Here is a 12,184-nt window from a genome sequence, read left to right on the forward strand (position 1 = left end):
GGGAATGGGGAGACATTTGAGTTTTTTAAATCAAAGGGAGATATGATCACTTGACTTTTCCAATGAGGCCTTAACGCAGAGACGTAACTAAAGGAGAAGACACCAAAGGTAGGGGATTCAAGATGGCTTCTGACATCAGGCAAGGGACCTTCTGGTCCTGAATGAGTGCAGGCCTGTATGGAGGGAGGACAGGAATCTGCTTTTCATAGGTCTGAGAACCTAGGGCTAAGTCCAAAAGAGACACTGTTAAGAGATTCCCAGCTTCTGATAATACTTCAGGATGAATTAGCAGAGAAGTAGAGAGAAAACAGGGCATAGACCAAAACCCAAGGGCAGTAATGGTTTTCCAGGCCCCTGGTCTTTCTGTGAGCTGCAGGCATGAGTGTTTATCTCCAGAAAGAAAGCCATGGGCGTCTCTAAATTTGAGGGAAGGACACAAACACGGTTTTTGCAACCGTCTCCTGCATCTGATGTGTGTTGGCCTCTCTTTGGAGACGTTAAGAAAAATTGTTTGCATGTAAAAACACGGGCTCAATTCCCAGCAATGAGCTTCTGATGCATGAAAAAGAGCCAAGACCCTTTCAACACCTAGGCAGATCACAAAGGCTCCAAGGGGGTCCCCTCTGAAGAATGGGGTATTAGGACAAGACAGTATTATGACAAGAGGAAGGTGTGTCAAGCCCGGATGGTGCCGCAGGGCAAGCGTGCTGAATGAACAGATCAGCGTGTGTGGGAACGCATCTCCCCCACCAACGTCTGCCAGCCCCAATGGAAGCTTCTACAAATGAACAGGTTATGACCCCAAGCCATACCACAGGCCAGAATCAAACAGAGCAAGCCCTGGGAATCTGGAGGACACCGTGTAGATGTGGTCCAGACCCAAGTTTCAGAAGATGCTGACCTATTTTGAAAGAGAAGACCTACACTTCCCCCTGAGCTGTTTATCCTGTGACATTATTCCATCTAGCCCATCTCCTGACATGATCTGGTTGATTTCATCCATGCCCAAGTTTAAGTGCTCACACATGGCCCAGGCCTGCCAACGGGATCCAAGACAACAGAATCCTTGCTTTAAACAACTCCGACAACATCTTCCTTTGGTCTGAGTTTGTGTGTCCAATGCCCAAACCCATCCTGGCTGTCTAGGCCTCCCACAAAGCCTTTTTAATTTGAGTGCATTTTTAAATTATGAAACACTTCAAACACACTGAGAAGAACAGAAACAAAAATCCCTGTCCTGCTCAGACTTGACGAAACACTTCCCGCGCAAGGGAGAGGGGCAGGACTCCCATCCAGAGAGCAAGCTGGAGCCATGACAGAGAAGGTGCTTTGGGCAAGGGGGAAGAGCTCTGCACCTTGACGCTGAAGACCTGGGCTCCAGTCCAAGCCCTGCAGCTTGATGGCTCTGAAAGCTCAAGCAAATCACGTTCTCTGTGCCTCAGTTTCCACAGCCCCTGGTGGATTGCTCCTTCTTTTCAACCTCTCTACTTAGAGAGCCCCAGACTCAGTCCTTGGCCTCTTTTCTATCTAGCCTCACTCCCTGAAAAATCTCAGCAAATCTCATGACATTTCATATCACGTAGATGCTGACTGCTCCAATTTTCTCTCCAGCTTGGGCCTTTCCTCTGAACTGCTGTTATGAACATTCCACTGCCACCTTGCATTTCTTACATTTAATGTCTAACAGAATGCCTACAACACATATCAAGCTTTACATGTCCATAACCAAGCTCCTGACATCGCCCCCAAATCTATTCCTCACATAGCTTTCCTCGTCACCGAAGGGGGTTGGCCAGGCCAAAAACCTTGGGGCCTCTTTGGCTCCTCTTTCTCTCATGTCTGACTCATCAGCAAATCCTCTCAGCTCTACTTTTAAAATATACCCAGACTCAATCCAACTTTCCACCTCACTGGAACAGGCCATAATCACCTCTTGTCCTAGATTACTGCAGGAGCCTCCCAGGTAATCCTCCCTCTTTTATTCTTACTCCTCTATGGTCTTCTCAACATGGTCATGATAAATTAGATGACATTACTCCACTGCTCAAACCCTCTACTGACTTCTTGTCTCATTCAGATTAAAAACCAACGTTTTGACAATACCCTGTGACACATATGGTCTGACCCCCATTACTACTCTAATCTTTGTTACCCTATTAGTAATGACTACTAAGCCTGAACTGCACCCCAGCCACTTTGGTCTCCTCACAGCTGAACATTCCAGGCTGCTCCTACCTCAGGGTCTTTGCACATGCCATCCCCCCCTTCCTCAGTTCACCTCTTTAGCGAGACTCTCCCTAGTTACCCAATCTAAAATGGTAACTCCAGTCCTTGCTTTTCTATCCCCCTTGCCTACTTTATTCCTCTCCTTAGTACTTAACAGCCCCTAATATATCACACATCTTACTCAGACTGTTTATTGCCTAGTTCCTCTACTAAGCATACGGTAAACTACTTGGTGGCTTTGCTTTCCGCTCTATCCACAGTGCCTAGAACAATGCGCAACGTATAATATGTACCCAATAAACATTTGTTGAATGAATGAATAATCCTGGAAACAGGGGAAATCTTATTATGTCTTCAAAACGTTACTGTAGCCCCACTATGATGAAGTGAAGAATGATTGAGCTTATTTTAGAAGTGAGGGGACAACAACACAGACTGAAATTCCATGGCTACCACGCAAGTCCCTGTATAAGGCAGCACCTCTCAAGGTAACTGCCTTTTCAAATGCAAATATCACTGCAGAGAGGTCTAGTTAGGGTATGATGTCTCAAAGTTTGCCTCCAGAAAGGAAAGGGGAAAAGGATCAAACTCCAAACCCACCTGGTCAGACTGAAGTGCTGAACTACATGACCCACCAGATGGGTCAGGGTCAGGCGCCACCCCAAACAAGTGAGGACAAAGAAGGCCAAGCTGCAGTGTGTGAGCAAGGTCAAGGCTAGTAGGGGCCCTTCAGATCACCTTACTTCTTTGCTTCACAAATGAGGAAACTGAGAGCCAGGAGAGGGGAAAGACTAAGGCACCCAAGGTCAGCAGCCTAGATCTCTCGATGACATCTAACCCAGAGCTGGGACCCATGTTGCCCAAATCCCAGGCCAATGAGTTTTCTGTAGCACAACCACCACCCACCTACCCTCACAAGATTCATCACAAAATAGCCATACAACAGGCGGATTTCATTTCCCTGGTGCATGTGGCAGTACCCACGCCGTGCCAAAAAACGATTCCAAAGGAATTTCCTTAGCTGGGAGTCCTACAGAGAACCAGAATGGGACTTGGAATGGAACGAAATTCCTTTTGCGGTATTTCAGCCAATGGGAATAGAGCCCAGAAATCACTGGTGTTTTCTGTTTGGGGTGATTTTTATATAGCTCTCTTTGAAGAATGAAGAGTGGCTACCATGCCACTGGAAAAATGAAGTCACTGCTTTGAAATATATCTGAGACGAAGAAAAGAAATGACTCTACATTACATTTAAATAAACCAGGTCTCAGCCTTGGGCTGGAGGAGTTAACCCTTACCTTCCTTTTTCTTTTTTCTTTCTTTGCTTTTTCTTTTTCCCTAAAACATTTACCAGCAGAGCTGAAATCACAAAGAGAAAGAGCCCCTCAGGGAGTCAAAGGGGAGGCTGCCAGATGAAAGGCAAAGGGGAAGAAGGAAGAGGGTGAGCCTATGCTCTGTATCAGGCAAAGTTACTGACAGTGCCTCATTTATTTCTCACAATAGCTCCGCAAGGCACGAGTGTTATTCCCATTTTGATGAGAAGGGAAAGGGGGCTCAAGGAGTTTAAGTAATTTGCCTAAGGCTGTACAGCTCATAAGTAGCAGAACCTGTTTCTGAAGTTTGAATTAATCATCTTCCCTGACTCTGTGCATATAACGCTGGTCAAATTTCTTACTTTCTCTAGGCTTAAGTTCCTTACCCATGACATAAAGGCCCTAGATTGAATCTGCCTTACAGCTCTGATGGTCTATGGACTCACTATGTTGGAAATTGCCCTGAGCTGGTGATTTCCTTTGTTCTTAGGGCTCCTGACCCCCAGGACGTGTTCTCCCATGGAGATGGCCCTGTCCCGTGAGTGAGGGAAATGATCCAGGCTGCACTTCATGCTGATACCACACTGAGGAGTTCAGCCTCTGGAGCCACAATTCAGAGCCTGTAGGTCTGCTCCTGGCTTGAACATCAAGACTAGTACCCGGAAGCTCCAGCGGGAGAGGCTGGGATCTTGAAATGTCTCCGAGAAGTTTATTTATAATGCCTAGGGCACATCTAACAAGTTCATCATGTGGCACGGGGCAATGTGTACAAAGGAAGGATTGTCCCAGAGAAGTCTTTGCCAAGATGAGGCATAAGCCAGTGTGCAAACCTAGGCCCACCCCCGCCCCCCAATCTGTAGCAACAACAATAAAGGAAACAGTGGAAGCCTCCGAGGGTTGCAGACATCTTCCTACAGAGGAGGAAGAGGCCTAATGCTTTAAAAAAGAGGCCTGAACTAAAACTAGGTGAGGGTTGGACTTCTTGCTCTGCCACTAGCTGGCAAGGGAACTTGAGGTAAGCCACTTCCACACTGTGGTCACATTCCAGGAAGGAATACAGCCATAAGCAAGTACTTGTAACAAAATTTGATAAGCATCTGGCAAGAGTGGTCGAGCTCAATGATGGAGACTCTCAGAGCAGGACAAAGCCATCATAGCAGAGGACAGGCAGGAACAAGGAGTTTTGAGGGAAACTCAAGTTCCCAGGACAGAGAGTAGGGGGGTAAGAGGGAAGCTGAGTCCTAGTCCTAGAGAATCCAAGGCGGGGCCATCAAGGGAGACCTCAGGGCTCATCATAATAAGATTGGGTGCAAAAGGAAGTCTGTTCCTCAGCGAGGAAGCCTTATACCAGGCAGTGCAGGTGGACTACCTGGGAGTCTTATTCCAATTCAGATGCTCAGGCCTCATGCCCAGAAATTTTGATTCTGTTGCACTGAAGTGGAGGCTGGGAACAGACATTTCCTTAAAAAGCTCCCCAGGATTTCGAAAGCACAGCCAGGGCCAGGAACTTCCTCAATAATAAGCAGGGCTCTCTGGGAGACAAGGCCTGTCTCAGTGCCCACTGGATCCCAGCACCCAAATCAGGGCTTGTCAGACAGAGGGCGTTTGGGGTACTTGGCCTGGATAAAGGGATGAGCACTGTGTGAATAAAGCAAAGGACGTCGGCAGCCAGGTGCTAGAATTACAGCAAGGGCAAGGGTACGACCGGCTTAGGCTGAGTTCCCTGGATGACTGACTGAGCGCTGCCTGCATTCTTCCTGACCTTCATGATCAGCCCAGACCTTGAAGCTGGAGCTAGATAAAGCCTTATATGGGAGCCCAAGAAAGGGGAAAGAAGGAGACAGGGGGCGTCTAACATATCAGGGACCACATATCAGGGACGTTGTAGTGAGTCTCAAGCACACATTCATGACTATTAAGCCTGATTGAAGATATACAGTCTTTATTAAAGTATCCCATCTTTATATAAGTGGCCCTACTCCCTCCACCACTACAGATGGTGGTGACTTTCCATTAAAAAGGGGATCGGTAGGGGACACAGGAAGAATCAAGTTGTTAACAGAGGCGAGGTGAATGAGGACCCTCGAAAGTGCAGGGTGGCATCCCATCTCCTGCCTTCTGCCTCCCCCCACGCCCCATCCATACCCGTACCCTCAGAACGTCTCTCCTCCCACCCCAAACCATACGCATCCCAGTTTAAAGTGATACAAGGTTCTCTCACATATCTATGCACTTCTCTATGGGTAAAGCACTTCATGTCTTTAATGTTCCCTCTCTTGCTAATGACACCCCATCCCTGTGGTTCTAGATGGACAGCTAATGGTTGGTGAGAGGGCCTATGCATGGCCAAAGTAGGGAAGCCTCTCAACTAGCATATCAGCAAGGCGCCCAGGAGGCCAGACCCCTACACTGGTGTCATGACCATCAGAACTGCTAAAGAATCGGTGAGGCTGGGTCCCTGAACTCTACATACTCTTCATTATAACAGAGCGTCATATATTTGTTTCCTAGGGATTTTGTGCCTTGCGTCTAACACTCTACCTTCCGAACCTCCCCTAAATTCTCTGTCAGTTCATAAGCCATGGGTGGGAAGCCTCATCTATGGAACTCTACCCCAACCACCATCTCTGAGACAGGCAGGCCTCGGAATCCATCCTGAGTGGAGAGAGGCTGCTGGAAGCTGGGGGTCTGGGGAACAGAACCAAGGAACCCTGTGCATCCAGCAGCAAAGGGACAGCCTAATGCTTCCACCTCTTCTCTTCAAGAGAAACTTCTGCTGTGTGCAGGGAGGCAGAGTTGTGGAGGAGGCTTCTCCATAGGGGCCGGGGGTTGACAAGAGAGCACAAGAATGAGCTCATCACTGTGGAAAGGCCTTTTGAGATCACCAAGCCCTGTGATCTCAAGCTTTTTTTTTTTTCTTTTGAAGCAGTTGAACCTATTTGCATCCACAACTCTTAAATGCCACTCCAAGATGTTCTGATCAAGGCGAGATGAGGAAGTAGGAGCCAGGAATGGACAGTGTGACCAGGATGGGAACCCTACTCACCCGGCCTACCTTCCAAATCCAAAAGTCCCTGAGCAACAGCTATGCAGAACTTGGGGGTCCTGGGTTTCACTTCAGAAACCCTTGATTTTATGGATGGTAAAGACGTGTGATTTGCCCAGGATCCCCATGGAGTCCGTGGCGGCACCAGCACTAGAATTTAACCCACTCCCACCCCAGGTCTCTCTTTGCCCCCACCCTCCAGCTGGCTGACCCCCACGGGCCTTGGGCCGCGAAGAGTTCCCCTGCGCCCACTAAGGGAATCTTAGACAGAGCTGCGGAAGGAGAACTGCAGGTAGATGATCAGCAGCAGGACCGTGGCCCAAAACAAGCACCAGGGTATCGAGCAGAAGTTGCAGCCAGAACCCGCCTCCGCCTGTGGCTTGGTGGGGCTGGGCGCCCGCGAGAAGGTGTAGGTGGTGGCCTCTTCCTCCAGCAGCTTCTCGCTGGGCTTCCAGTGCACGATGCCCTCCTGGCAGGCCTCGCAGAACTCGCCGCGGTGCCGCCGGGTGTCCTGGCGGCTGGCCACGTGGATGCGGTACTGGCCACCGGGCTCCCCGTAGCACTGCTCGCGCAGGCTGGTGATGAGGTTGTCCACCAGGCTCTCGATGTTCTCCTCCAGCATGCTCGACTCGTCCAGCCGCGCCGTGCCGCACTCGTAGCACAGCTGCTTGAAGACGCGCATGCGCACCGAGCCCGCCCGCTGCTCGCGGTCCAGGTACATGTGGAAGAGGATGACCACGTGTGGCGACTGCCAGGTGTGCCAGCACCAGGAGCAGTGGAACCTGCGGGGAGGGGTTGAGGCAGGGGGAAAGGACTGTGTGCTGCAGAGGCCCCTGCCTCCTGCATCCCAGTGCCCTCAGGCCTTGCCCTTGGGGCTTTGGCTCTGGGGATATTTCCTCATCTGCAAAATGTTCAGGGGGCACCAGATGAGTCCTTCCTGCTCAGACCTCTTTTAAGTCTCACGGCGGGGATGGCCCGGACCAGCTGGGAAACGCACCATCCGTCCGCACAGTCTCACCTGTTAACACTGACTGTGAACAGGCTAGACCCAAATCAGGAGAAAAATGACACCGTTACTGCTGCTGGGCCTCCACGTGCACACAGCCAGAGTCAGAGCCAGTAGCCAGCACGTAACAAGTGCTCAATAGATTTTTCTTGAATTGAATTGGATGGACTGAACCAGGGCAGGAAGTAAGGCCTTGCTTCTGACCCCCACGCTGCGCCATGGAGCCTCCCCATCTTCTGTCCCAAAGGGAAGTCCTGCATAATAGACCCATGGACAAGAGTGCTGGAAAGTCATCTCAGATATTGCTGTACCTCTGAATCACTGAGAGACCTTGTTGACATGCAGGTTCTGATTCAGTAGGTCTAGAACGGGACTGGAGATTCTGCATCTTTAACAAGTTCTAGATGATGCTGGTGCTGCTGGTCCACGACCCACAAGGTAGGGATCTAGTCTAACCTCTCCTTTCGCAAATGGGGAAAGTGAGGTCCAAGAAGGAAAATGAATTGCTCAAGGGCCGTGGAGCTCATAGTAGAGCCAGTTTCTAGAACACCTCATGTGTTCAGTATTTTATATTAAGTCAGGCCGAATTAAATAGATTGAAATTGAACTGTCCCAGGACCAGAGCACAGAACTCAACCTCCATAGACCTTGAGCCCCCCGTCTCTTGGTTTTCAACCCATTTAGAGGATTAAAATCCGAAAATATGTAAAATGTCGGAGGTTAGAGCTAGTAAGTATGTCCCACCTCTTCATCAGAAGCAGTAGCTAGGACTCAGAGAGGGAAAGTTACATAGGAGTGCAGAGGAAGAGCTGGAATGAAACTCCAGTATCCCACTTCCCAGTGAGGGACTCTTTCTCTGCCTCCCAGTCTATACCGGCCCAGCGAGACTGACCCTAAGCATCTGGGTTCTCTATATCTCTGTTTCTTCTTGGAAGGTGCCCCCAGCCTGCCAGGCCCCTACTGCCCGGGCCACTCACCTGCCCGAGGCATGCAATTCCAGGTACTGCTTCCAGCCAGGGGCCAGCACGTTGTGCTTGAGGTTGGGATCTATGATGAGGTCCCAGCTGTCGGCCGGCTTGGCCTCCTCCATCTTCTCATAGAAGACTTTCTTCCATTCACCTGTAGTCACGCTTTTACACATGGTCTCGTCAGTGGCAAAGGAGGGCAGGCTCCACCTGAGCGAGAACACAGAGAGCGAGGGCAGGTGTAGGGCAGGGCAGCGCAGTTTCCACGGTCTAAAAATCCTCATCGACAGGACCGGGAGGAAGCAGGACCCAGCTCCCTCCTTTGTCCGCAGTGGAACCTGTTTCCACAGCAACCAGGCAGGGTGCCAAGAGACAGAGCTTGGGGAGGAGGGACTCTCCAAAGGGGTGTTGGAAGGCCCCGAACTGAGGCTGCGGAGGCAGGGTTTGTGGGTCTAAGTGACCTGAGGCAGGTGGGGGGCCTGAAAGGAGGCTGAGCTTCAGGCCATCTCACTCTGGCCTGTGAAGGGCGTGCAGAGGAGAAGACCCGGGAGCTGGCTCAGCCTCACCTCGCTGCCCCTGGAGGCATCATCAGCATCTGGCTGCTATGGTAACCATGATGCCTTAGGGAGCCAAAGAGACCTTAGGGATGGGACGCTGTGGACCTGTTAATAGACCCAGCAATAATAATAAACTCTCTGCACTCCCACCCATTTGTGACTGGCATTGGACCATTTACAAAAACTATTGGCAGTCCTTTGACCCACAATCGTTATTGTCACTCTACAGATCAGGAGGCGGGACTCATCTAGCTTATAAATGGCAGAGAGCTCATATTCAAATCCAAGTTATTGAGCCCATACTCATTCATTTAAGTCATTCATTTCAAACATACCCTTGTACCAGGCTCTATGCCAGGTGGTAACTGTGTATGTACCCAATAGCCAGAACGCAACGGATCTGTACTTGGACAGCCTTGTACAAGAGCAACTACCTTTGCACAAAGGTGGGTACCATTGCATCAGCCTGGTAGGAGGAGAAAAGATGATTTTCAACCTGATGATAGAAGACGAGAGCAATATACGTGGGGGAAAACAGCCTTTATTCCTGGTGCCTCTCCTGATATTTTTTAATAAACTATTTTCCTTTATAAAAGTCCCAGTTTTATTTAGAAAAGTTGGAAAATATAGATAAAAGCAAAAGTAAAACTCTTGCTAAAACTCGTGTTCAAAATAATCACTGTTAATATTACGATATATGCATCCTGACTGCCACTTATCTATGCATGTGTGTGTGTATATGTGTGTCTGTATATATATACACACATACACACACATTCTACATGCCCCACTGTGATCTATGTTTTAAATAACGATATATAGTGAATATTTTTCTAAGTAATTAATATTATTCCATCTTGTGGTCTGCCTATATTCTGTGATCTAGTGGAGCATAATTTATTTAGCTACTCCTCTATTTGGGGGTACTAAAGTGTTTTTTTCTAATCTTTTATAATTTCATTTTTGCTACTTATTTGTATACAACTTATTGATGAAGTTCATGGTCCTGCATTCTAGATCTCACAGACAGTGCCTCCTGCAGCTGGAAAACACATCTCTTGACTCTACTCTCTGCAGAAGCTCAGAATCTGAACAGGTTCTTCAAACAGTATGACTTATGGGCAGCCTGCAGATCCTGAAGTTTGCAGATGAAAAAGAAAGGCCTAAAATTCCCATCTGGTACAGGAGACCACCTTCCAAGTGCTCCTCCTGCCCCTGCATGAATGCTTGATGCCTTGACATATTTTATCTTAGCCTCAGTTTATTCACCTTGACAATGGGATAACAAGGAAGCAATATCTGTAGAGATGAAAAGCAAGGGCTCTGCAATCACTTGCTTTGGTTGTTCTTGTTTGCCTGATTTGCAATTCTCTTATATAGGTAGCAATTCTCTCTCATAGGTAGCTATTCTAATATATTTAATGTGTGTCATTTTGTTCTGGCAAAACATGTGTTTTCATGTGAACATATTTTTTAATTTGCATAGAAACAGCAATCACTATATAGCACTTACTAGGTATCAGACATTATCCTAAGTGCTTTATACATATTAATTTATTTCATCCTAATAACAACCTCCATAGGTAGGTAACAGCAGCAGCAGATCCATTTTGCAAAGGTGGAAGCTAAAGCAGAGAAGCCCAAAATTCAACAGCTAATCATTAATGGAACCGGGATGGGATCCTATATGACTGTCTCCAAAGTCCCAGCTTTGATCAGCTTTGTCCAGCATGGGATCTAGAACAAAATATTCACAAAATAAACGTCTTTCTACCTTCTCATCACTCAATATGGCCATTCAAGACTCTGAAGATTGAAGTTCATGTCTTTCCAGCAAGTGGTTCACTAGAACCTACCGAGGCCACAACTCTAGGGAAGAGGGGTGAGGCGTATTTGACCCGTCAGGCTCCCTGTTACTGCTGTAGGGGTCCATGGACCCCCTGATGCCCAATGTAAATATTTTAGAGCTGAAATAGAAATTCGTCTTGAAATCTTACCAAAGAAGATCTAGTGCATAAAGCCATCTGTGTGAATACCATTCCTGTGAAGCCTGTAACCAATTGATGACAGGCACCCAGGTGCAGTGGAAAGAGCACTGAACCCGAAGTTAGGAGATATAAATGTATATCCCAGTTCTGCAACTGGCTGGCTTTGGTTCCTCGGACACGTCACGTCTCTTGGCCTCTGTTTGTCCATTTGTTCAATGGGGTATTAAAGTATATGGCAACACTAAGGTCCCCTGTGACGATACCATGTACAGTTTCAAAGAGCTTTATACTTATAAATTGGAATCCTTCAAGTACAGGAGGAAAGATAGAGGCCACTGGATGGAGGAAGGAAGCTCTTAATGAGGCATTGTGGGTAATGCCTGGACTCAGGGTCTGTCTCCTCAGGGGCCACTACATAACTGAAGAGCTCTGGGGAGGTGTCACTCTATCGGTTTTATACTGGACACTGTAAGAAAGGCAGAATTTAAATCATAGCCACTGAACCTTAACACTGGAAAGGATTTCTTTTTATTAAACTTTTTATCCTTCAAGTCAGTATTCTTATCTCTGAATTAAGGCAATCAATGCCCAGAGAAGTGAACTGACTTAACCAGCCTCAGAGGTATGTTGGGAGCTGTCTCAGGTTGTAGCCATAAGCCAAGGTGAGAACAGAGGCTGAGGACATTCCCAGAAAATATGTGAGGTTGAGGGAAGCTTGTAAACCTCACCCTGGAGTCAAAGCATATCACCCAATACCAGGAATGAATTCTCTAGAAGCATTTTACAGTTGTTGCTACAGTAAACATTATGATGAAAAACAAGAACATAGAAGGTAAGAATCACCAGAATTGTGTGTGTGTATGTGTGTGTGTGTGTGTGCATGCGCACACACACACGCACCCAAGTGTGTATGTAACCAGCTGATGCAATCCCCATTGGCACAAATTAAGTTTAATTTAGAACTTGAGCTTGCTATGCAGAGGCCAATGTAATACCTCCTTCTGTATAGCAGGATGTTTTCTCTAATAAAATAGTACTTCTATCAAGATAAATAAGCCTATGGTATTCCAACTTACTCTTTAT

The 12,184-nt window shown here is 47.8% G+C and overlaps 1 protein-coding gene across 1 annotated transcript; it reads right to left on the reverse strand.

Annotated features, from left to right (window-relative positions):
* Window positions 1-5,459: 5,459 nt before the first annotated feature.
* On the reverse strand, window positions 5,460-11,558 carry RTP1 (receptor transporter protein 1). Its single transcript, XM_045502637.1, has 2 exons — window positions 8,569-11,558; window positions 5,460-7,367 (listed from the first exon to the last, which is right to left on the reverse strand). Exons 1-2 carry the CDS (start codon window positions 8,838-8,840, stop codon window positions 6,848-6,850), a joined length of 792 nt encoding a protein of 263 aa, XP_045358593.1. The 5' UTR covers window positions 8,841-11,558; the 3' UTR covers window positions 5,460-6,847.
* Between the last annotated feature and the right edge of the window lie 626 nt (window positions 11,559-12,184).

Source organism: Leopardus geoffroyi, chromosome C2 (genome assembly GCF_018350155.1).
Source record: "Leopardus geoffroyi isolate Oge1 chromosome C2, O.geoffroyi_Oge1_pat1.0, whole genome shotgun sequence".
Classification (NCBI taxonomy): Eukaryota; Metazoa; Chordata; class Mammalia; order Carnivora; family Felidae; genus Leopardus; species Leopardus geoffroyi.

Bases quoted from the DNA above. Each gene is read 5' to 3' on its own strand.
- RTP1 (XM_045502637.1), bottom strand. From the start codon at position 8,840: ATGAGGATTTTTAGACCGTGGAAACTGCGCTGCCCTGCCCTACACCTG. The intron at 7,368-8,568 runs GTGAGTGGCCCG...CCCTCCCCGCAG, and splicing joins GAATTGCATGCCTCGGGCAG to GTTCCACTGCTCCTGGTGCT.